The following is a 26,013-nucleotide window of genomic DNA, read 5'->3' as shown; positions in this document are numbered from 1 at the left end:
TCCGGCTCAGAGTCATGCCCCCTCATGATGAAGGCCGACAGTGCCTCTGCCATCTGGGCCACTCCACCGAGACTATAAATAGCTCGGTCATATAACTTCTAAGGAACTTTTGGCTGGACCAATTTTACCCCACTCTAACTTAATCGTTGGGGGGTCCTCACCGGAAACACCAGTGAGGTTTTATACAGGTCCGCGGCCGTCGTGCAGGAGGTGGCTCCCGTCTTCTCCTTCTAACCACCGGCAGCTCCCTCAGCTCCACCGTCGTGGTCACCCTTGGGTCAAATTTGAACCACAACAGGTGTCATGCCTTGCTTATGATTATTTATGTAATTGTGTCCAAAATATGGATGATAGGTATACATACTGCAGCTTACGGTCTCTCTCCTGCTGCGGACGATTTGCAAGCTGCTGCCCACCACTGTTTGAATGCGACCCCTACCATTGTGATCTCATTTTCCTGAAGGACCTCCAGTTTAGGGGTACAGCATGTGGAGTTTTTCCAAGTCTTATTGTGACAAAATTTATTAGTATCTGGTAGTTCTGCAACTAAGATAGCAGGCTCTAATCACACTGAGGGTAGACTCCGAGTCTCTGAAATTATTCTGCAGCAATTCACAAAGGGATGGCGCCGAACCAGACCCTAAAGAGAAGCAGACATAACTAAGTTGTTTAAGTGTAGCTACTACTTTTAATTTTTCTGAATAATTTCTAGGATTTGAAACGTGGACCTCCTGAAAGGAAAGCCCCAACTGAGCTAAAGACATGAGGGTGTTGAAAGTGACAATGCAAGGTTTGACCTCTTTTCGACTCTGCACGTCTTGGAAGAAGGATATGGCATCCTGCAACCTCTGCTGCTTGCAAAGACTGTCAATGAGGATGTCATAAGTGTATTCACTATGAGTAACCCCACAGGCTCTGATTTCTTTGTAGATGCCCCAGACCATATCTGTATGTCTTAAATTGTACATCAAACTGTCATAAGTGGATATTGAAGCTTGCATGTTCGGGTTGTCCATCTTGCTGAGAACACAAAGGGCATCATGAATCATTTCCAATCGAGAATAAACATTTGCCAAGACGTCCCATACTATACTGCAAGAATCCCAGTCTCTGAAGTTATTCTGCAGCAATTCACAAAGAGATGGCCTCGAACCAGACCCTAAAGAGAAGCAGACATAACTAAGTTGTTTAAGTGTAGCTATTACTTTTAATTTTTCTGAATAATTTCTAGGATTTGAAACGTAGACCTGAAAGCCCCAACTGAGCTAAAGTATAGCTATTAACTGCAATGCACAGGGCATATCAAAATGCAAATACAAGACACGTAAAATACTATAGACTAATTTCTTTTCTTACAACACCCATCATCTTAGGTGGTTTTCCCCCCTTCTTTGTGTGTACTTGCATCAGTATTTTGATTTTTACGGGACCTTTCCGCTTGGAAAAGGCTAATTGCCAGGCATCTAGTAAATAACGAAGTAACCAAATATTTAGCATGAAAAGACAAGGAATTTAGATTAATCTAAAATAGGGTTGTATGCTTCTGTTATAAAACATATGTATGCCCGTAGTATATTTTGACAATCATAGCTTGCAACGCAAATAATGACTGCAGCTCATTTTTCTTGATGAAAGCACTACATATAACAGTACACAACTCCTCATCTGGTTATATGCCAACATACAACATCATCTTTAGAAACATTGTTGCTTCATTTACAAAATTTCTTTTGCATAATCGATTGATTGCTGCACTGAAATCTTTGATTGAAACTTCAAACCCAGATCTTATAATTCTGTTAAAGAGCATAATGGCTTTATCCGGCATTCGTTTTGCACATTGTGCTTTGACTATTGTGGTATAAGCAAATTTCCTCAACCTGACATCCTTATCTAGAAGAGAATCTAGAAACTTTTCAGCACAGTCTACTTTGTCTTTCAAGCAAAGGATATTAATAAGAAGGTTATATGTTACAGGGGTAGGCATAAGATTGTGTCGTAACATTTCGTCATGTATGCAAAAAGCCATTTCTATATTTTGCACTTCACAAAATCCATGCATAAGTGTATTATATGTAATTTGATCAGCACATATACCTGATATATGCAAATCCTTGAGAATGTCAATAGCCTTTTGTAGCCTCCCTTGCTTACAGAGCCCCTTCATGACTACACTGTATGTAATAACATTGGGCATGATTGCTTTCTCAATCATTTCGTTGAACTTTCTTAACATTAAATCAGTATTTTCAGCTCCAACAAAGGCATCCATAAGAGTGGCGTAGATCACTACTGTTGGATTTATTCCATTAAGCTCAATTTGCCTAAGAAAGTGCTCTGCCACAGTTAACTTTTTAATCTTGCAAAAAGCAAAAATTAGGGTATTATATGTGGCGGAAGTCCGCAGCATGGTGCAGAAATTCCGAGTGGGCGACGTCGTAGGCCGTAGGCGTCGGCTGTGACGAATGCGACGATTGCAAGAGGGGATGGGAAGCTACTGTCCCAAAACCATTCTCACATATAGCAACATCTACCACGATGGCGCGGTAACTTACGGTGGATACTCCGAGAGGATCGTCGTCGAGGAGCACTATGTTCTGCGTTTTCCCGACGGTTTGCCCAAGGATGCCTGCGTGCCGCTTTTGTGCGCCGGAATCACCGTTTACAGCCCCATGTGGTACTACGGGCTCGCTAAGCCCGGGACGCACTTGGGTGTGGTTGGGCTTGGCGGGCTTGGCCATCTGGCCGTGAAGTTCGCCAAGGCTTTTGGGGCCAAGGTCACGGTCATCAGCACGTCGCCGAGCAAGGAGACGAAAGCAATCGAGCATCTCGGAGCAGATGCATTTCTTGTTAGTCGCAATGCTGAGCAAATGAAGGTACGGAATATTTGTGATAGGTCCAGATTAGATCCAGATTAATTATTATTGGTCAGGTCTTTAGTTGCTCGAACATAATAGCTTTTTTTTTCTGACACTAATTTCTTTCTGCAAAATATTTGTCTTGAGAACTTCTTATTATTATTATCTATTTTGTGTCAGTGAACCTTTTCGCCACCTTTTCTGACTCGCAAACTTGAGTAGGATCTAGTTGGCTTCATCTTGAGCTTATTAATAATTTTCATTTGCCAACTATGGATGGTTTTCCCCCTTCTGTTACATGCGCGTAGGCTGCCGCACGTACCATGAATGGTATCCTGACACAGCCTCGGCGAAACATTCTCTGTTGCCCTTGATGGAGCTCTTGAAGTCTCATGGTAAGCTGGGTTTGGTAGGTGCACCCGAGGAGCCACTCGAGCTACCAGCATTTCCTCTACTTGTAGGTAATAAATCCTTATTCTAGTGAACTTTGGTTTTAAGAGTACCTCTATCCGGCTAGCTGTCCGTTTGACATATATAATCAAATTTGGAGTAGATCATGTAGATTAAGATGAAATTTTTGTCAATAGATATACTGACGTTCCTCTCCCTTCCCTTTAACACTACAAGAAAAATGAGACTTAGCGACGCTTTTTAAAGTCTTTCCCGACGCTTATAATTGTCGGTAAAGGTTCGTCCGACGCTACCAAAAGCGTCGCCGAAGCGTCGGCGATACCTGAGTGGGAAAAAATTTTTCCGACGCTTTGGGAAAGCGTTGTAAAAGATCGGTTTTTAGCGACGCTTAAAAGCGTTGCTAAAAGCCTCAAATTTTTTTTAAAAAAATAATTTTCTTCAGAAGACGAGCCGCCGGCGAGGACGAAGACGAGCCGGAGCTCGATCCCTCAACGGCTGCCCTAACCTCGACGTCGAAGCCAGGAAAGTGGGTTCGGGAAGCTGCAACTCACCATGTGATTGTTATCAAGAAACCACAAGAACCTTAACTCACCATGGATTACTCAGGAGGCTGCAACACCAGAGTCTCCTTCTTGCCGCCTCTCTCCCGCTACAACCACCGCCGCTGCTCGCGTCTCCTTCCCGCGCTCGAAGGCCCTCCTCCGCCTGATTCAATCATGGCCGAGCAAATCGAGAAAGCATTTCTGAAGCAACCGAAGGTGTTTCTCTGCTCAAAGAAGGCTGGGAAGGGAAAGAGGCCTGTTAATAGGAAAGATGAATCTTCTTTCCAAACACTATCATAAGAAATCTAGAACGAAGAATAAGAACAGGTTGCTCACCCAAAAGGAGGAAGGCCCCAATGACAGCGGCATCTCGAAGAGCACCACACGAACCCTGTGGATGGCCCCAGTGATGACCTCGGAGCCGTCGCCAAAGTACGCCCTCTTCCTGACAGAGTTGCCGAGGTCGATGGCGCCGTCGGCGAAGCTCTGGGGGAAGCGGGCGGCTGGAGGGTCGGCGGGGTCACAGCGACGAAGAGGGAGAGCTTGAGGAGGGAGGAGTCGGGTATGGCGGCTGGGATTGAGAGGGAAGAGATCTAACGATGAGAGGAGGAGAGGAGAGGAGAGGAGAGATTTTAAGGGATTGAGGTCGGCACAGGGGTATGAGAGGAGGAGAGGAGAGGAGAGATTTTAAGGGATTGAGTCGGCATAGGGTGTAGCTAGGGCATCAATCGAGATTGTGAAGGGATTTGGTCTCCAACGACGCTTATAAGCGTCGTCTTAGGTCCAGACCTTCGGCGACGCTTTTAAGCGTCGTCTTAGGTCTAGCTTTACTAGCGTCGGCAAAGTTTGGCACCGAACAAAGATTTTCTGACGCTTCCTTCTAACATCGGAAAATCTAGCTTTTTCTGTAGTGAAATTTCCTTTCAAAAAAAAAAAAACTACTAGCATTCCACGTGGCAAGGGAACGAGAATCGTAGTTTGATAACAAATTTGCTCAACTTAACCTACCTATCATGATCAATCAGCTATTACGACCCACTACATGTTGGAATATTTTAAAATTCCAATTCTGCCCTTCTTTGCTTTTTGCCTTTTTGTTTAGTGTACTTCCTTTAGTCCCACATTGGAAAGAGATAAAACTTAAAAGGTCTTTATGTAGTATTCAGCCTTTCTAACTTGGTGAAGCAAAGAAAGTAGGTAGCCCACGCGCGCATGAGCCCAATGGAGGTCCAAGCCAAAATTGGCGAATCCGATTCGGAAACGTTTAACCGGGCGCGTCGCGCTCAATTATCACGCGCAGGGGGGGACCGGGCTTGAGTCAGGTTTCTTTTTGCCGTTTTATTTTTTGAATTGTTTTGAATAAAACGTCGCGTCTTTAAAACACCTCTTTGGTTCTCTCTTGATAAAACGGGCATCTTTAAAAAACACCTCTTTCATAAAAAGACGTGTCTTTTAAATACGCCTCTTTATTTCTTTTTTAAACCCCATCAGATCCGATAGAGTTATCTAATAAAAATCTCTCCTCTCTCTGGCTCTCTGGCCTCCCTCTGGTTCCCGAAAGCCTCTGCCTCTCTGTTCTTCTTCGACAGTATCACTGCATCTGCGAGTGTACGTTTGGAGTGATCCAGTTGTTGTATCCTGGAGGATAGGCCGCCATTACCTGCTACACCGAGATTCAATCTCCGAGGGGCGCGATCTATTCTTAAGGACAGTGAAATCACGCCTCAACTGATAAGTTCTTCCTTCTCTCCATCTATAATTTTTCTTACAATCTTAAGAATAGATCGGCATGGATTCTGCTATGATTACTGCTAGATCAATTCCTGATACTTCTAAAATTGAGAGTTTCAATGGTATGTATTTTAAGAGATGGCAAGAACGTGTTTATTCTGCATTGGATATGCTTAATTTTGCTCAGTATTTAAATCAGTCAAAACCGATAGAAGGGTCTGAAGATTTTGACGCTAAATTCAAAGAGTGGGAACATGGAAATAAAATCTGTAGACACACAATTCTGAGTACACTGTCCAATGAACTTTTTGATGTCTACTGTTCATACAAAGAAGCTGCAGAAATTTGGGAAAATCTGAATAAAAAATATGTGTTAGAAGATGCTGGAGTACAGAAATATGCTATAGGAAATTTTCTGCACTTTCAAATGTCCGAGGATAGGGATGTGTCATCCCAAATACATGATTTTCATAGGTTAGTCACTGATCTTAAAAATGAAGATATAATGCTTCAAGAAGTTTTCCTAGCCGGCTGTTTGATTGAAAAATTACCTGAGTCTTGGAAAAATTATAAAAATAGCATGAAGCACAAAAGGAAACATATGAGTCTTGAAGATGTTATTGTTCATATTAGAATAGAAGAACAAAATCGAGTCAGAGACCGAGAACAATTGGCCAAGGAAATGACTTCAAAAGCCAATGTAATAGTCAGCAAACCAGGTGGGTCTCGTTCAAAATCCAAGAAGCCTTATCTCAAAAATGATAAGAAACCTAAGTTCCAAGGTCCTGTTTTTAAAAAGAAAGGAACTTGTTTTGTTTGTGGAAAACCTGGACATTATGCTAATCAATGCAGGTTTAGAAAAAGGAATGATATATCTGCTAAACCAAATGCTAACTTGGTGGAGACAGATATTATTGCAGCAGTTGTGTTTGAAACCAACATGGTTATGGGAGCAAAGGACTGGGTGGTAGACTCTGGGGCTACCAGACATATTTGTGGAAATAGAAGTGCGTTTACTTCCTACACTCCATTGAATGAAGGCGAAGAACAAGTGTTCATGGGTGATTCGAGACCCTCGCCAGTGGTTGGCAAAGGAAAAGTACTCCTCAAGCTAACATCAGGAAAAGTCCTTTCCCTAAATGATGTGCTGCATGTTCCTAATATCCGTTGGAACTTAGTATCTGTTTCTTTATTAGGAAAGGCTGGAGTTAAAGTGTATTTTGAGTCTGATAAAATTGTAATGACTAAGAACAATGTTTTCATTGGGAAGGGTTATTGTAACCAGGGTTTATTTGTCTTGAATGTAACCGAAACTATGAATGAAAATGCATCATCTTTTGCTTATTTGATTGATTCTGTTGATGTATGGCATGGTAGATTAGGACATGTTAATTTTTCTTATATCAAGAAAATGAAAGACCTAGGCTTGTTAAATAATATTACCTTTGGAAATGTGAATGACAAATGTGAAGTGTGTGTAGAATCTAAATCTACTAAAAAGAGTCATAAGTCAATAGAAAGAGAAACTGAATTACTTGGATTAATACATTCTGATTTAGGAGATTTGAAAAACACTCCAACTAGAGGAGGAAAAAGATTTTACATAACTTTTATTGATGATTATTCTAGATACACTAAGGTATATCTACTTAGGACTAAAGATGAAACTTTTGAAAAATTTCAGCAATATGTTACTGAAGTAGAAAATAAATTTAATAAGAAAATTAAAAGAATAAGGACTGATAGAGGAGGAGAATATGAGTATAATCTCTTCAATAAATTTTGTGAAGATAAAGGTATAATCCATGAGATTACCCCACCATATTCTCCTGAATCTAATGGAGTTGCTGAACGTAAAAATAGAACTTTAAAAGAAATGATGAATGCTATGTTAATAAGCTCAGGAGTACCTCTTTATTTGTGGGGGGAAGCTATTCTTTCTGCTTGTCACATTCAAAATAGAATACCTTATAAAAAATCTGGTAAGACACCCTATGAGTTTTGGGAAGGTCATGTACCTAACCTTACATATCTTAAAGTGTGGGGGTGTTTGGCCAAAGTTCTATTACCTGAACCAAAGAAAAGAAAGTTGGGACCTAAAACCTTTGATTGTTTATTTATTGGTTATGCATTAAATAGTGCTGCTTATAGATTTTTGGTATTAAAATGTGAATCTAATATTATGGAACCCAACACTATAGTAGAATCTAAAAATGCTGATTTCTTTGAACACATCTTTCCTATGAAACTAGGTAAAGAAAAAATTGACTCTCTGCCTCATAATAAACAAGAAAAGGAGGCACATGAAAATTATGAAATTGATTTAAGAAGAAGTAAAAGAACTAGAAAAGAGAAAAATTTTGGAAATGATTTTTACACCTTTCTTGTTGATAATGAACCTCAAAATTATAAAGAAGCAATAACTTCAGCTGAAGCACCTTTTTGGAAGGAGGCTATTAATAATGAAATAGAGTCTATTATGTCTAATCATACATGGACCTTAGTTGATTTGCCTCCAGGTGCTAAATCAATTGGTTGTAAGTGGATTTTTAAAAGAAAGTTAAAACCAGATAATTCAATTGATAAGTTTAAAGCAAGATTAGTAGCAAAAGGATACTCACAAAGAAAAGATATTGATTATTTTGACACCTTTGCACCAGTTTCTAGAATTTCATCTATTAGAGTACTCATTGCATTAGCATCCATTCATAATTTAGTAATTCACCAAATGGATGTAAAAACTGCATTCTTGAATGGAGAATTAGATGAAGAAATTTACATGGAACAACCTGAAGGTTGTGTTGTTCCTGGTAATGAACACAAAGTTTGTAAATTAGTAAAATCCTTATATGGATTAAAACAAGCACCTAAACAATGACATGAAAAATTTGATAAAGTATTGATATCTAATGGCTTTCTAATTAATGAGGCTGATAAGTGTGTTTATAGTAAGGTTGTTAATAATGTTGTTGTAATCATTTGTTTGTATGTTGATGATATGCTTATAATGGGAACTGATTTGAATATAGTTATAGATACTAAGAAATTCTTAGCTTCAAATTTTGATATGAAAGATATGGGTGAAGCTGATGTAATTCTTGGGATTAAAATAACAAGAAGTTCTAATGGACTTATGCTATCACAAGAACACTATATTGAGAAAATTTTAAGAAAATTTGAGCAATATGATAGTAAACCCGTATCTACTCCATATGATGCTAGTATACATTTAAGGAAAAATAAAGAAAATGGTATTTTACAAATAGAATATGCTCGTATCATTGGTAGTTTAATGTTTTTAGTTAACTGCACTCGTCCTGATATTGCTTATGCAGTAGGAAGATTGAGTAGGTATACTCATAATCCTAGTAAGGATCATTGGAGTGCTGTTCATAGAGTACTAAGGTACTTGAAAGGAACCATTAATTATGGTCTGTTATATCGTGGATTTCCAGCTGTACTAGAAGGGTATAGTGATGCAAATTGGATCTCTGATTCAGATGAGATGAAATCCACGAGTGGATATATCTTTACTCTTGGTGGGGGTGCAGTATCTTGGAAATCATCCAAGCAAACATGCATCGCTCGGTCTACGATGGAGTCCGAGTTTATTGCCTTAGAAAAGGCAGGTTCTGAAGCTGAATGGCTTAGAAATCTTGTGGGAGATATTCCATTATGGAATAAACCAACACCTTCTGTGTCTATTCTTTGTGATAACCAAGCTGCTATATATCGAGCTAAGAATAAAGTTTATAATGGAAAGAATAGACACATAAGGTTGAGACATAATATTGTAAGGCAGCTGCTTGATGATGGGATTATATCCCTTGAGTTTGTAAAGTCAGAGTTGAATTTGGCCGATCCTTTGACAAAACCACTAGGTAGAAAACTAGTGAGTGAAACATCGAGGGGGATGGGACTAATGCCTATATCAAAGTCAATAACGATAGAAACCCAACATGTGTGATTGGAGATCCCATGAAGCATGTTCATATGGGTAATAACAAGTCGCTAGTTGACTGTGAATACACTATCATATTTAATTTGAAAATCCATCCCTATGGTGTAGATAGTGCAAACTGCAGTAGATAAGGATGAGGTAAAGCTCTTAATGGATACCATAGTCCTTAAGGATGGTGTGTCTACCTGCAGTACACACTTGATGGATCCACCTATATGGGTGTGGGAGTGGGGCCGCTTCCTATGAGAATTAGGCAGTTCTCTAAAGCACTCATGAATATCCAGGTAAGGTGCATGGCCTATTTGCACCAACCCGTTTAGAACAAGCCCAGAACTTGAGAGGTCAATATGGGCTATGAGTCACTGATTTACATAAAGGACTTTTGGTTCATAGAAATTTCATGTTTCACCAAAAGTTCTGTAAGTCATACTTACTAGTCCTAAAAATGGTTCATAGTCTCAAAGACACCAATTTAATGCATTGAACTCTCGCGCTCATTAACTTATTATTGAATTTTAAAATATGTGGGGGATTGTTGGAATATTTTAAAATTCCAATTCTGCCCTTCTTTGCTTTTTGCCTTTTTGTTTAGTGTACTTCCTTTAGTCCCACATTGGAAAGAGATAAAACTTAAAAGGTCTTTATGTAGTATTCAGCCTTTCTAACTTGGTGAAGCAAAGAAAGTAGGTAGCCCACGCGCGCATGAGCCCAATGGAGGTCCAAGCCAAAATTGGCGAATCCGATCCGGAAACGTTTAACCGGGCGCGTCGCGCTCAATTATCACGCGCAGGGGGGGACCCCCCCCCCCCTCCGATAGAGTTATCTAATAAAAATCTCTCCTCTCTCTGGCTCTCTGGCCTCCCTCTGGTTCCCGAAAGCCTCTGCCTCTCTGTCTCTCTGTTCTTCTTCCCGAGATACTCTTCTCTGTTGTCATTCCAAGAGTGCGGTTCTGGGCTGTTCGACAGTATCACTGCATCTGCGAGTGTACGCTTGGAGTGATCCAGTTATTGTATCCTGGAGGATAGGCCGCCATTACCTGCTACACCGAGATTCAATCTCCGAGGGGCGCGATCTATTCTTAAGGACAGTGAAATTACGCCTCAACTGATAAGTTCTTTCTTCTCTCCATCTATAATTTTCCTTACACTACAAACTTAGCGACCAAGACATATGATTAATTTATATTGTGACGAAGATTTTTTTTTTTTATAAACACACCACAATCGACATATGATTACAAAAAACAAAATACCACAAATAATGCATTATATTTTTTCAATGCATGCCGATCGACCGATAATTAAAAAAAAATGCCACAAACAACGCATTATGTAAACATGCTATCCCTGACCAGCCAAAAAGCAACTTGATATTTATCTATGTTGGGCCTAGATCTTTGCAACTATTTAAGCAAGAAACTCTTTGAATACCAAAATTATTCTCCTCAGTTGTATAAGCTCACAACATCATGCATATTTTGGGAGGCATCATAATATCATATACATATGCTATAAACATCTAAGTATGTGCTACTTTGGACATGCCATATAATAATTAATAAAACCAAATATCTGAGATGTACTACCATCTTTGGTTGCTAAATAGAGAAGTGTGATCCATGGGATAAACCCTAACTCAAGCCAACCTACCAAGCTAATAGGGCTTCTCCCGAGTTGCAACAAGACACGAGTTTAAATAATGCGCACAATCAAAGGCATATGGATCCTCCATCAAAGGCATATGGATCATGGAGGAGGACCATCGGTGAGTTCGAAAGCATGGTGCTAGCTCGTAGGACGACTCAGATGATTATTGACTTTCAGGCGGTACATGTGTTCAGGGAGGCAAACCGGGCAGCAGACTGGGTTGCCTCCTTTGTCGTCCGGTATTTCGGAGGTTTTCTTTGGACGTTTGCATCAGGCATTTCCCTACATTTGTATTTTTTACTTTCCTATAATTTGGATGGTTGTACTCACGTTCGATCTATATGAGATGAGTAGCCGCTTTTACCAAAAAAAAAAAAAATGGTGCTAGCGCTCAATGCGGGCTGCCGATGTAAAAAATAAAAAAAAAATAAAAAATAAAAAGACCTGCATCCAATCCCGAACCCGAAATCAAACCGGACCCGATTTGCAGCCCGGGCTTCGCCTTGGCCCGGGACATTGGCTCTCATTGGCAAAAAAAAAGGGGAAGGGCTAGCCGGCTAGGGTTGTCTTTTCCCGCTTCTACGCCATGATAACCCTCCCTCTTCGATGCTCTTCCGATCGAAGTTCCGTCCTTTCTGCCGATTCCCTCCTCAGCTTCCAGCCCCCAAGCCCACGATTTCCTCGGCGGCGGCGGCGGAAGCGGCGGACGAGCTCTTTATTGATTCGTTGACATCCAAGAATTCGGTGAGAGAAATCCTAACCCTAGCGAAACGAGGGCATGGGCCACTGTTTCTTCCCCCTAATCGGACGCGGGTCGATAGGCAATCCCGCGGGGCCGGGAAAGATGGAAACTTTATGGATTGGGAGGTGGCAAGAACTAGATTAGAGGACGCCAGGCTTGCTCGTCTGGAGACTTGCCATGCTTTGGCTCGGGAGGGGAGGTTGAAGGAGATAAACAGCGTTTTGCAGCAAATGCTGCACGAAGAAGGTTTGATTGTTTTTCTTTTTTACTTAAAACTTTTAGTTTCAAAACACTGATAGTCTTGGTTCTATTGTACATTGGATTTGATGACCCCCTTTTCTCCCAATGTTCTATTAAATTGCAGTTTCTTTGTTATTTACTGTGTTTTTGCATATTATGATCACCTTTTCGGATTACCTTTTGTTGTTTTAATGTCAATTGTCCAGATCGATTTTTGGCATCAATATTGCCTGATTTTGATAATAGAAGCATACAACCCTATCTTAGATTAATCTAAATTCCTTGTCTTTTCATGCTAAGTATTTGGTTACTTTGTCATTTACTAGATGCCTGGCAATTAGCCTTTTCCAAGCGGAAAGGTCCCGTAAAAATCAAACTACTGATGCAAGTGCACACAAAGAAGGGGGGAAAACCACCTAAGATAATAGGTGTTGTAAGAAAAAAAATTAGTTTGTTGTATTTTACATATCTTGTATTTGCATTTTGATATGCCCTGTGCATTGCAGTTAATAGCTATACTTTAGCTCAGTTGGGGCTTTCCTTTCAGGTGGTCCACGTTTCAAATCCTAGGTATTGCTTCGAAAAATTAAAAATAATAGCTACACTTAAATAACTTATTTATATTTGCTTCTCTTTAGGGTCTGGTTCGGCGCCATCCTTTTGTGAATTGCTGCAGAATAACTTCAGAGACTGGGATTCTTGCAGTATAGTATGGGACATGCTGACAAATATTTATTCTCGATTGGAAATGATTCATGATGCCCTTTATGTTCTCAGCAAGATGGACAGCCTGAACATGCAAGCTTCAATATCCACTTATGATAGTTTGATGTACAATTTAAGACATACAGACATGGTCTGGGACATCTACAAAGAAATCAGAGCCCGTGGGGTTACTCATAGTGAATACACTTATGACATCCTCATTGACAGTCTTTGCAAGCAGCAGAGGTTGCAGGATGCCATATCCTTCTTTCAAGACATGCAGGGTCGAAAAGAGGTCAAATCTTGCAATGTCACTTTCAACACCCTCATGTCTGGATTATGTAATGCAGGTTTGGTAGAGGTTGCTAAATCTATCTTCTCTCTGATACTTAAATATGGGTTGCGTCCGGACAGATACAGTTATACTACTCTCATACATGGGTTGTGTGTAGCAGGTTTAATGGAGGAAGCTTTGAAGCTTTCTGAGGACATGGAGAAGGATGGCATATTGCTTGATGTTGTGGCGTATAACATTCTCATAAATGGATACCGTTTACTTGGGCTGATGAGTGAGGTTTCGAAGCTCATCAACATGATGACTTTACAAGGGCTGAGGCCAGACCTTATTACTTATACTATACTGATTACAGGGCATTGTGAAAAGGGTGATGTTGAAGAGGGATTGAGGGTGCGGAGGGAGGTCATTGCTCGAGGGATTCAGTTGAACATTGTTGCATACAGTGTGCTTTTGAATGCTCTGTTTAAAAAAGGAAAAATTGGTGAAGTACATCAGTTGCTTGGTGAGATAGAAGCTATTGGTTTGCACATGGATTTGGTAGCATATTCCATCCTGATCCATGGGTACTGCAAACTAGGAGAAATTGAAAGGGCGCTTCAAGTGTGCCAAATGATGTGCTCCAAACAAGTGATGCCTAATTCATTTACTCATGGGGCAACTCTTTCAAGCCTGTGCAAGAAAGGGATGCTGGTGGAAGCAAGGTGGTATTTGGACAATCTAGCCAGTAGTGGTCAGATGGTGGACATCATTTTGTACAATATTGTGATTGATGGCTATGCAAAAATTGGTGATGTTGACGGTGCACTTGAGTTGTATGAACAGATACTTAAGCTAGGGTTATCTCCAACTATTGTCACATATAATACCCTAATTTTTGCCTTTTGCAAGATTGAAAAGTTAACTGTGGCAGAGCACTTTCTTAGGCAAATTGAGCTTAATGGAATAAATCCAACAGTAGTGACCTACACCACTCTTATGAATGCCTTTGTTGGAGCTGGAAATACTGATTCAATGTTAAGATTGTTCAATGAAATGATTGAGAAAGCAATCATGCCCAATGTTATTACATACAGTGTAGTCATGAAGGGGCTCTGTAAGCAAGGGAGGCTACAAAAGGCTATTGACATTCTCAAGGATATGCATATATCAGGTATATGTGCTGATCAAATTACATATAATATACTTATGCAAGGATTTTGTGAAGTGCAAAACATAGAAATGGCTTTTCGCATACATGACGAAATGTTACAACACAATCTTATGCCTACTCCTGTAACATATAACCTTCTTATTAATATCCTTTGCTTGAAAGGCAAAGTAGACTGTGCTGAAAAGTTTCTAGATTCTCTTCTGGATAAGGGTGTCAGGTTGAGGAAATTTGCTTATACCACAATAGTCAAAGCACAATGTGCAAAAGGAATGCCGGGTAAAGCTATTATGCTCTTTGACAAAATTATAAGATCTGGGTTTGAAGTTTCAATCAAAGATTTCAGTGCAGCAATCAATCGATTATGCAAAAGAAATTTTGTAAATGAAGCAACAATATTTCTAAAGATGATGTTGTATGTTGGCATATACCCGGATGAGGAGTTGTGTACTGTTATATGTAGTGCTTTCATCAAGAAAAATGAGTTGCAGTCATTATTTGCGTTGCAAGCTATGATTGTCAAAAGTGGTATTCTTGCCCCGGATATCCAGTAAGGAGTTTATTTATGAAGCATAGCAAATTCAAGGGACTTTATATGTTCAAGCTTGATGGCACTGTGTTTATATGCATGAGCTATTGTACCCGGAAATTCTTTCAACAAAAGTTAGTTTAACACGAGCACTGACTGTTAGTTCTTTTGTCTTATATGCTGTGATCTTAAGCTTCATCTATCAATTTTGTTCTGTGTATAACTTACTTATCAATCTTGTAGGGGTTCAAATTATCTATTTCGAAACAATTATCTAGCAAGGAAAGATAATTGAAGCATGAAGTAGTCTAGTGATTCATATGATGACCTCAATATTTGAGGGGAAATTTGTCGCATCAGGAGATATCGGCGAGGTCAAGGTATGATAAACATCTTATGTAACATATTCCTGTTGATGATGATATGGTTTTGTCAGGTCAAACTTTTTTATGTAGCTGTTGCTCATTTCACCATTTTGTCTATTCTCTGAAATATTAAATGTAGAGAAGAATTCTGAAAAGAAAATTCAAGCATACCTGTTTTTGGTGCTGAGGTTTTTCCATCTGTTTTTACTTTGCTCTCTTTTTTCTTTATTCCTTAGAAAGATGCTCTGTTATGAGTAATTTCGCTTGCTTAAAATTTTCATCTAAGCTTATATTTTTCCAAAAACAGAGATCCCACCCACCTGCTCATCATCCGTACCATGCTTTTCAATTGAATCTTTCTGTCATGAAATTGATTGCTAGAATCTTTGTTTTTACTTGTTTACTTCGAATACCAATCACTGCCTCTAAGCTTTATGGTGGTGCATGTACCCTTTATGGGATCATTTCAAAATGGACAAGTTAAATTTTCATGTTATCACATATATTAGGCTTTTGTTACCTACTCCACATATATTCTTCATGTGGATGTCATGCATCACCTTTGGTTGTGGTACCACCAAAGTGTGGCCCTTTTCAACTTTTCTGACTCCACTTTGACCCAGTCCAAGCCTCTCCTTCCCTGCAGCTAGCAGCCCCTGTTTCCACTTGGAATGCAATTATGTCCTTTAACAACCAAATATAATACAAAGACACTTAGAAGAGAGAGAGAGAGTGCATGAGGCTACCAATATGGGGCCCAAGCATTTTCTGGATCTTGCTGCTGCCCATCACCACCTGTAATCTAATATTATAGCAAGTTGCTTAAATTAATAAGTAGGGAAGAAGTATAGGACAAGTAATGAATCTCAGTGGACAGAATAATGGAATAATGGGGCAACTGTTCCCAATTAAAGTGACAGTCTGGTGATTTATCAATTAGTTCATCAATGTCCAATGTTTGGTTTGAGCTTGGTTCTTATTTATTATTTTTATTAGCAAAAGCAACATGTCTACTTCTTACTTGTAGGCATGGTTGTTGCAATAGAACATCTAGTTAGTAGTACCATCAAACCTAGTCGATTGACCTAATCGAAGACATTTTTTTAATTAAACCACTAGTATGACCGGCAATTTTTAGCAGTATATTTTTTTATCATACTTATGTGATATGCTAAATATATATGTATATGTTATATAAATATCGGGTCCGCGAGTTTGGGCTATTGGGCTCATAAATTATTGCTCCATGCTCGGCCGGTTTTAGACCGGGCCGAACTCAAAAGTTTTATAACCTAAGCTCAGATAGACCTATGAAAATTATTGACCCAATCTTTCGATAATAAGAGCTGGGTTGAGTAGGCCATTGTGCATCACCCAATGTGCATCCCTGCTAACATCAGGTTCTCCAAAAATTCAGGAACATCTAATAAAAGATTATAGAGGTTAACTGATATCTAATAGATATTTAGGAACATCTTCCCCTCCTTTTTTTTCTCTTTTCATATGGAAGAACAAGTACTAATCTGCTTGCTAGAGTTGAATTTTTCATGTCTCCAAAAAAAAAAGGAAGGTAAAAGTCTTGTTAGCGTAGCGATCCAAGATGGAGCTAAAGAGACAACATGAAGGAAGCTAATGAGACATGAGGTGATTTTGTAGTAAAATTTAACAGTGAGAATATTGAGGCAAGTTATGGTTGTCAGTATGAAGTTGATGACATTTTGTATAGATATATTTTGACTATCTTTAAAATCAATTTTTGGATCTCTCTAGCTGCTATGGCTTGAAGTGATATAGAGAAGACATGCCAAGACCGGTGAAGTATTTGATGATTATAGCTTTTAGTTTGAGACTATAAGGGTTACAGAGGTGCCCTCTTTGTCCATAGAGGTTTATCATGTAGCAATTGTAAGCCTTTAAGGAAGCTTAGGCTGGAGCTAAATCACTGGTTATACTAGAGGATGCAAGGAATACCCATGGTAATGCAATTAAAAGATGAGATAAATTTCGCAGAACTGAATGAAATGAGCATTGCTTCGAATAAGGTGACTATACAAGATCTCAAACATGCCAATGTTAAATATAGAGTTTTTAATGCTAGAATGAAGTCTACTTTGGAGAAAATGATAACAAAACATTTTTCTAAATTACAGAATGTCTAAAGGATTTGGAGACCATGGTAGTTTTGTACTTGTCCATTAAATCCCAAAAGAGCCAAGAATGTTGTGGTCCGTTTGATATCTTTTTAATTGCTTTTAATGAATAATCATGTGAAAGAAAAACTTAAGATTTATGTCTCCTTGGCAATTTGAGGTTCCATCAAGTTTCGATCTGATTTCAATCTTGAATTGTTTAATTAAATTAATAGTATAAATCAACATGAACAATTTCATGTACATGCATGGTATATGATATTATATTATAATTTATCGTTCTTTCCTACAACAAGGCTTTCATTTATCTTTTCTAATTGTATCAAAAATTTGATTCTTTTTATGGTTTTCTTTTAGGCCAGTTTTACTGTATAATGGCCTAGCAATATGAACCATTTCTTGCATCTGGTGAATACTAGCAGTCAGCATCCACAGCTCAAGGTACCCTATGAAGTAATACGTAATACTTAAGTGCACATAATCTTATAGATGTTGGTCAATTAATGACATTTCATTCTCACGGTATGAACAAATTAGATCGATTATAGTGAGCATGTATAATATACTACTCATAAAAATAAAGACAAAAATGATATCTTTACTTCTCTTTGCAAATGAAATTTGTAGTTCGTAAATTTTAACTATTTCTATCGGTGGTCAGCTTCATTGTTTCTATTCTTACTGGTCACTGAAGATTAATTCTCCATTTTGTAGATGAAAGTTAAGTCGTTTGGACTGAGACTAAGAGCTTTCCATGGGAATTAAGAACAAATACTTAACGAGCTTTGAAGCAAATTTGGTTTGATAATGCTAAGATATATAGGTCTTTAGCTATTTAATGTTCTTATTTTGCAAAATGGAGATTTCTCTATGTGGAAGTTAAAGTGCATTTTGAAGCAAATAGCATTTGAACACATCTCAATTATTTTGTTAATTAGTAGTTTATTAAGAGGCTTGTTTTGGTGAGTCTTAAATTGTTGGATCATTTTATATCCTGTAGTTTTAGGCTACAGGTCAAGTCGAAGAAAGGGCTCTTTCTATCCATCCTATATGTTGTCTTTTCTTTCTATGTCGAAAGTAATTTAGAATTATGAAAAAATCATCCAAAGTTTGTGGAAGTTTGTAATGTACAAAACATAAGCACAAACATTTTTAACCTAGAACTCCAATTAGACTTGCACTATCTCAAAGTCTAGAAGACACATACACATACACGCATATAGGCCATGATATTTCAAATCTTGTTAATATCTATAGGAGGCTTTGCTTAAGAAAAGAAGAGATGAACAGATACAGCAATTATAATATCGTTGAGAATCAATAAGTATAGTGTTGATTCAAAAGTTTATAACGGTTATGAAGATTTTCAATTTACATGAATATATGATATGGCCATAATTGATTGTGACTCTGAATTTGCTCTATATACTTGGTACAAAATTTCTTGGCATTTCTTTCTTTCTCTGTTTTGACCTGTTTGACTCAAGGGTGCCACCTTTTTCTCTGTTTCATCTATTTGCTCTGTTTTTTGATATGAAATGGAGGCAGGAGCAGAAGGGGAGGGTGATACCAATACTCTGTTGCAGAAGGGGGTTCCTTCACTTATCTCCTCTCCACCATCTCTATTATTCTCAGAAGGTACTTTGCTTACATCATTGATCCATATGTTGTTTGTTTCTTTTTGTGTTGTTTTTCAATGTATTGGGAGTGTTTATGCTTAACTTTTTGATCAGAGGTTTGTGCACAGGATGAGTGCGATGCAGGGAGGTCGGATTGCTGCTTCTAATTTTCAAGTAATTGTTAAGAGTTCGTTGGCACTTGGAGGATTGCTATAAGGTGTCCTTTTTTTGCTTCTCTTTCTTTCCTCTCTCTTATCCTTCTTTATAAATTGGGTTTATTGGACAGCAGGATGGAATAGGACTTTTGGCAAATTATCAATTTTTAAATTCTGTTTTTTCTTTTTTTTTTTGATCTTTTTTTAAACCCTGGATTTGATATTGAAGTTCTTATAGATGGGCTTTTCTATGTTGGTTTCCTGATGTTTGTGATCTCTGTTCCTGATCAATATAATGCTCTAATTTCTTGGGTTGGTGTGTTCTGTTTGATGTGCCGAAGTTGGCAAGATGTGCCGAAGTTGGGCCTCTGCACTTGCTCTCTAATATTCTTCTCGCAAGTAATTGGATTTGTATGACCGAATTGAATTAGATTACTATTTGAGTGGTTTCTTGGCATTTGATTGATATCAATGGTTCTACCTAATGACTTTGTTTACTTAGGATATTCATTATCTGCAGTATGTTCCATATGCAATTAACTAGAGAATTATCTTTGATTGTTTATGTTTAGCAATTGCCTTATAGCCAAACAATTTTAAATCATTTTTTTGGTATCTATCTTTTTAGGTCATTGTTACTGAAAAATAGCTTTAGATTTGCTGGTCAAATATATAGCAAATCATTTCTACAGCTTCATGACAGCTATTGGTTCTTGACAGCTAAATATTTTTATAGTAAAAACTACTTCGCTTAAAAATGGTTTTTAATCTTAAAATACAGTTTTTGCCAAAAAAAATAGTTATCTAAGCCAAAAGCTACGGCATCCTCAAATGGAGCCTAAGAGATAATTTTTTTTTTTAGTTGATAGTTAGACTTCTTTCTACCTGAAAAATTGGTAGAGAGAGAAAAATGAGGCCTCGAGAACCAAAAGTTGCTTCTCCTCCCATAGTGCATTTAATATATTACCATCATAAGAGGTTGGAAGAGTTTCTTTTTATTTTAATATTTTCTTCCTCCCTTTTGGCTTGGAATTTATTTAATGAACATAAGCTTTTAAATTGCTCAAGGATTTAACCTTGCACAAATCTGCATGTGAAATGTTTATCCAATGATGGAAAAGCTAAGTGTAAACCCACCTTTGCTCCATGTGTGTGATAAAACTAGACTTTATATACCAGTTTGACTAAGCTTCTCTTAGAAAGAGGGGATTTTGTACTTATCCAAAATTAGTAATGCATTATCCAAATCAAAGATTAACATCATTAATCATGGTCTTTGTTGCTAAAAGTATCTATGAACTAAAAATTATATATTTTAGTGATCTCTAACTACATCAAATGAATGCAAAAATGAATAGTTTCTATTGTACTACTGTGCTAAAATATATGATAAAATTCATCACTTATACATATTAAAATATATATAGATTGGAAACCGATAAATTTTAATAATTAGGTCATAGAAAAATATGATCTTATATCATTTTAATCAAATATTTTTGTATCCAATTGATGTATAGGTTAAAGACAACTAAAATACGTGATTTTTAAACTTGAGACAAGTTGATACTTTCTCCTCTCAAGAGACGAAAGTTGCATAGAGTGTAGAGTGTGTGTGTTATCTATCTATAAATGTATGCATGTATGTATATATATATGTATATATAGATATATATACACCAGAAATATAAACATACAATATAGTAAAAAATAATTTTTTTTAAAAAACTAAATGATAAGAGTGATGATATACCTGGATTAGATAAATAGTTTTTTATTTTTAAATTTTGAAAAAGTCCAATTTAAAAAAGAAGCCAGTGGGTTGGGATGTGGATAAGAGATAGATAGCGGCTTATTTTTCCTAAATAGAATCGAATTGGTTTGGGATATCTAAAAAAATTATATTGATAAGAAATAAAAGCAAATGAAAAGTAGAGTTGCACTACTAATTTCTTAATTATATTTTTTTGTTCAGATATTTCTGAAGAGAGAAACTAAGGATATTGTAGTCACAAAATTTTAACAGAAAGAATCTAAAAAAGCATTTCTCTCTTTCATTTAATCATATAGTATATATGCATATACATATATACACATTTATATGTATATGTTTATGCATATACGTATATATAGTATTTAAATATATAAATATATCTACATATAAATATACATAAGTAAATATATTATTATCATACATATATGTATTATTATTTATTATTAACAATAAATTATATTATCATTAATGTTATTTAACTAGTAAAATTATGAATGTAGTCAACATCAAGAAAAATGGGCACAAAGTGAAAGATATTCTTTTTCTCTCAATCTCTCCATTTTCAAATGACTTCGGGGCATGGGAGGCTCATAATCAATCGACCCCATTCTAGTTATTTTGGATGGATGCCATGACTTTTATCTTTTACTTTTACACTTTTATCTAATATTTCGTTGGGGTGAAATGGATGCATGTCACTTTACTAAAAGTAACTTTTAGTAGCTAACTCCAAGTTATAGTAGATAGTGTCTTGTTTAGCTCGATCATGTGTTTTATCCTTTTGTGAATGATATTCCTATATATTTATCTTCTGTAACAATGATCCCACGAGTCAAGAGTCGATTGTAACCATGTAGCTTGTCTAAATCCCAACAACAGAAAGGATGTGAGAAAGAAAGTTCCCGTCTTTTCAAACTTTACTTGGTATCACTACAACCTCTCCGACGTTAGCCCTTTTGTTTCATATTCTTCAACCCCGTGTCCGCCCCTAAAATGTTCGTACTACACCTAGCGTTCATATTCATGATGTCATATTACCATATTAACTCCATCCTTTTAGAAAATTTGGGACAATTTTTGCCATGCAAGTAGAGATGAAAATAGATCGGATAATATCCATTCGGTAACAACTAAGGACCTCTCTCAAAATGGCGAGCCATAAGGTATTATTTGGGTTGCTTGATCCTGTATAAGTACCCAAGATCTATCCAGCGAATAACCGATGTTGAACTAAACACATGCCCGCACAGGTTCTCACATACTCCCTCCGTTCAAGCTCTGATGTTCTCGTTAGGCTACGTGTTGCAGTGTCCCCTAATCCATATTGGTTATGAGCTGAATTCGCTCTGATACCATTTGTAACAACCGAGGATCTCACCCAAAATGGCTAGCCAGAAGGTATTATTTGGTTCCTTGATCCTGTATAAGTACCCAAGATCTACCCAGCGAATAACCGATGTGGGACTAAACACATGCCCGCACGGGTCCTCACATAAATAATGTCACGCTCCTGCCTGCGCGGGGCACATGAGGCACCCAGTGCCTACATGGAGGCCACATGAGGAGGGAATACGGGGCTCCCCTTCCAGATATTGTTCAGTTCCGGAGCCTGCACGTGCGCACACGCACCGCTCAGATCTCTTTCCGGTTTTGTTTTCCACCCAAAACGCGTCTGCATGATTTGGAGACACCCGCCTCATATGCCCAGGCTCTGAAACGAGTCTAGCTGATGTGGGATCTTTCATTCACCCATCTTCGGACGAGTCGTCCTCGACTTTGATACCAAATGTCACGCCCCCGCCTACGCGGGGCATGTGAGGCACCCAGTGCCCACGTGGGGGCCACTTGAGGGGGAACACGGGACTTCCCTGCCAGATATTGTCCGGTTCTGGGGTTCGCGCGCGCGCTCCGCTCAGACCCCTTTCGAGTTTTGTTTTCCACCCAAATTGTGTCTGCAGGATTTGGAAATACCTTCCTCATATGCTCAGGCTCTGAAATGAGTTTAGCCGATGTGGAATTTTTCACATTCATATCCATTTTCATATTCAAATCTATCTAGTTATGGGTAAAAAATTGTATCCATTTTTGTCAATATATATATATATAGACATAGATAGAGAGCTATTCGATTCGTATTTGAATATCTGATTTTATTTGTAGTCTTATTTAATTTTATGTAGCACGCATAAACTTTTAAGTGAAGTAAACTACTATATTGATATGCTATTAACTTGATTTATCATCTTTTTAGTAATATCTTCGATTTTGTGAATATAAAGCTTAATTATTCATACTTTCAGTAGTTGGATCCTGACCCGTGGACTCCTTTTGCCCGCGTTTTTGTTGTTTGTCTCGTAAGCATTTCGGGATCCGATTTATATTGGTATCCGTTTAAAATAAATATTGATATGAATTTTTATATCTAACTAATATTTGTATCTATATTTATATTTATCAAACAAAATAAATATGAATATAAATATACTAGTATCCGATATGTATCTAATTCAATCTTAGCCCTACACCCAAGTGCTACAAGTGTCAAACTTCATTTGCTATAGGTTGTTTTTGTAATGGATTTTAGTTGCTATGGATGTTATTATATTGGCTCTTTGCTTCTCATGTGTTATATGATACATTTCGATGCAATTTTAAGAATCCATAACTACTCCTTATGTATTTCGAATCATGATTGTCATGTTGCTGACTATCAGCTGGATACTGATGATTTCAGTGATAGTTGGTGGTTGATCAGGAGCTATATTCAAGCAACTGAGGGGGTAACCATCTGTTTTTCTCTTCGTCATTCTTACTGACTGGATTAGATAACCCCTCCTCCTCCTTCCGCTCCTGCTGAGGTGCCGCTTCTCCTGCCAGCACCTGCACCACCACCAGATGGTTTCCTGGATTTATGGTGAGTGGTCACTTACTGCTTCCTTCTTTTTCCCTATTTTCCTTCTGAAGAAAAAGAAAAGTGGCTTCCTTGTTTACAGTAGAACTGTACACTAATTTGGCTTGCCCTTAAAACTTTTTTCCCCCTTATACATACTGCAGCTTACGGTCTCTCTCCTGCTGCGGACGATCTGCAAGCTGCTGCCCACCACTGTTTGAATGCGACCCCTACCATTATGATCTCATTTTCCTGAAGGACCTCCAGTTTAGGGTTACAGCATGTGGAGTTTTTCCAAGTCTTACTGTGCCAAAATTTATTAGTATCTGGTAGTTCTGCAACTAAGATAGCAGGCTCTAATCACACTGAGGGTAGACTTCGTATTTCAGATGATTTAATTTACTACCTCATCTAATAGTCTTGTTCTTACTGAGAAAAATTCGAAGGCACCGTATTCATATTTGTACGCATACAGCACCCATGCTTGGAAAACTTGTGAGTAGAACCTGTAATGGTTCTTATGTAGTTATAGGTATCGTATCTCCTTTGATTGTAGTTCATAGGGAAAATACACAACGAAGTCCTTTGTACGAGGATTAAATAACAGAGAATTGGAGTACGCCTACTTTCTTAAAGAAATCAAGATAATTGGTGGAATGATCTTTTAACGAAGTTGGTGGCTGTTTGAAGTGAATGGCGTTCCAGAGTGTGTTCTTCGTTTTGTTCAGCTCTAAGCCAGCGTGCCTACCGTTCAGAGTGCGTAAGGATCTTCTCATGGTTTTCATCTGGAGGCTCTGCTTGTTGAATCAGCCCCAACCACCAAGCTACCAAAAGCTGAGAATGGTGCAAACTTGTGATGATAAACTAATGTGTCGATATATGTTCTCTGATAAACTAATGTGTCGATATATGTTCTCTACTAGCGTCACATCTTCACCGTTCCTTCAGTAGTACTGCTGCTACTTCTGGTGGGGACTGAAGAATCTAAGGTAAGCATTATATCTGGATCATCCTTGAAATGTGTAATCCGAACTATATGTGTCCCTGATATTTTGTATATTTTGGAGCAAAACCTCTCAACAAGCGCATATTTTGTATATTTTGCCATTATCATCGCCATTCTTGGACTGATGCTCTTTGGATTGCTCATTGGAAATATGCAAGTTTGTACATTCCAGTATTTCTCAAAAATCCAAATGATATCTTATTTCATTTTCATGGACTACTCACGGTCTTTTCAACACGGAGACTAACAAGCAACAAATCCCAACGATAAATTAACTCATAATTAATAGATTCAAAGACAACGAACATAAGAGAGGAAAGCAAGGGAGAAGCTCAACATGCAAATATTAATCACCTTTCCAAGTGAAGCAAGAAATCCATCAGAACAAGATTTATAAGGGAGATATTAATCTCCTCTCCTCCTCCTCGTAAAGAAATTCCATAATAGAACTACAAGAAACAATTCCTCACTGGAATCCTTAGGAACAAGATTTATAAGGACAAGTACAAGAGGAGGAGCTAGACAAGCAAACAATTATTGGATGCTAATACAAGCTTCGCCATCAAAGAAATAAGTTGAGACCAGCGATTCCTAGTAAAGTTGTAGCATGATGCAAGTACTAGTCTTTTTCCTCCTCTATTTTTTTGGTTATTCAACAGTTCTATCTCCAAGCAACAATGGTCCGATCGGCCGAACGGAGGATTAAGAGCACTGACACGGAGCAATGGATGCGTCACCGGCATCTGCAGTTGGCTGGCAACCCAAGGCAGATGCTGGCAACCCAAGGAGTGGTCGAAGAAGACCAGCTCCTGGGCCTTCCCATGGGCCTGCGCAGAGACATCAAGTGCTACCCATGCCTTGGCAAACCACTCCCCCACAAATTTCAGGTAAAAAAAATAGTGTTTAATCTCCGGACGTTGCATCAAAATTTTCTCAGAGTTCCTTACTAGAGGTGTCAAACCAAATCAGCAGTAAAAAAACCTGGAATCAAGCTCAGTTTGAAGCTTACCAACCAAAGTAAGCGCAAACCAGTAGAACTGGTTCAGAATGAATCTCAAGCCGAGCCAAAAATCTAAATGTTGTTAGAAGAGAGTGAAAGCTGGAGGAGCACTAATTATAATGATTTGGAATGATTTCTCTTATTTAACAGAGTTCAAAGACTATTTAAATGTAAATAAGAAACAAAACACGAAAAAAAATGGTATAATGCTTTCTATTTTAAGGCATGCTGTATGCAATGCTCT

General features: G+C 38.1%; 2 protein-coding genes and 1 pseudogene across 25 annotated transcripts; 2 read left to right on the top strand and 1 right to left on the bottom strand.

Annotated features, from left to right (window-relative positions):
* Positions 1-524: 524 nt before the first annotated feature.
* On the bottom strand, positions 525-2,410 carry LOC149767882 (pentatricopeptide repeat-containing protein At3g09650, chloroplastic-like). Its single transcript, XM_089929368.1, has 3 exons — positions 2,098-2,410; positions 1,248-1,283; positions 525-1,159 (listed from the first exon to the last, which is right to left on the bottom strand). The coding sequence occupies exons 1-3, from the start codon at positions 2,408-2,410 to the stop codon at positions 525-527; spliced, it is 984 nt and encodes a 327-aa protein (XP_089785494.1).
* Positions 2,333-9,509, top strand: LOC103719282 (uncharacterized; annotated as a pseudogene).
* Positions 9,510-11,691: 2,182 nt separating this feature from the next.
* LOC103719275 (uncharacterized) lies at positions 11,692-24,402 on the top strand. 24 transcript variants are annotated; one of them, XM_088717716.2, is made up of 9 exons: positions 11,692-12,137; positions 12,770-13,186; positions 13,292-14,944; positions 15,054-15,190; positions 17,688-17,766; positions 18,874-18,963; positions 19,059-19,161; positions 23,608-23,787; positions 23,928-24,402. In XM_088717716.2, the coding sequence occupies exons 1-3, from the start codon at positions 11,756-11,758 to the stop codon at positions 14,833-14,835; spliced, it is 2,343 nt and encodes a 780-aa protein (XP_088573842.2). In that variant the 5' UTR covers positions 11,692-11,755; the 3' UTR covers positions 14,836-14,944; positions 15,054-15,190; positions 17,688-17,766; positions 18,874-18,963; positions 19,059-19,161; positions 23,608-23,787; positions 23,928-24,402. The 24 variants fall into 24 exon arrangements, with proteins under 24 accessions (XP_088573842.2, XP_088573847.2, XP_088573840.2 ...); XM_089929439.1 differs by having other exon boundaries at positions 11,709-12,137; positions 12,770-13,197; positions 17,683-17,766; XM_089929440.1 differs by having other exon boundaries at positions 11,725-12,137; positions 12,770-13,197.
* Positions 24,403-26,013: the final 1,611 nt, after the last annotated feature.

Source organism: Phoenix dactylifera, chromosome 3 (assembly GCF_051530095.1).
Source record: "Phoenix dactylifera cultivar Ajwa chromosome 3, Ajwa_hap1_PhDact_Kaust_v1.1, whole genome shotgun sequence".
In the NCBI taxonomy this organism is placed as follows: domain Eukaryota; kingdom Viridiplantae; phylum Streptophyta; class Magnoliopsida; order Arecales; family Arecaceae; genus Phoenix; species Phoenix dactylifera.
The sequence above is the reverse complement of the archived record's forward strand: the minus strand, read 5'-3'. Positions and strand labels throughout refer to the sequence as shown.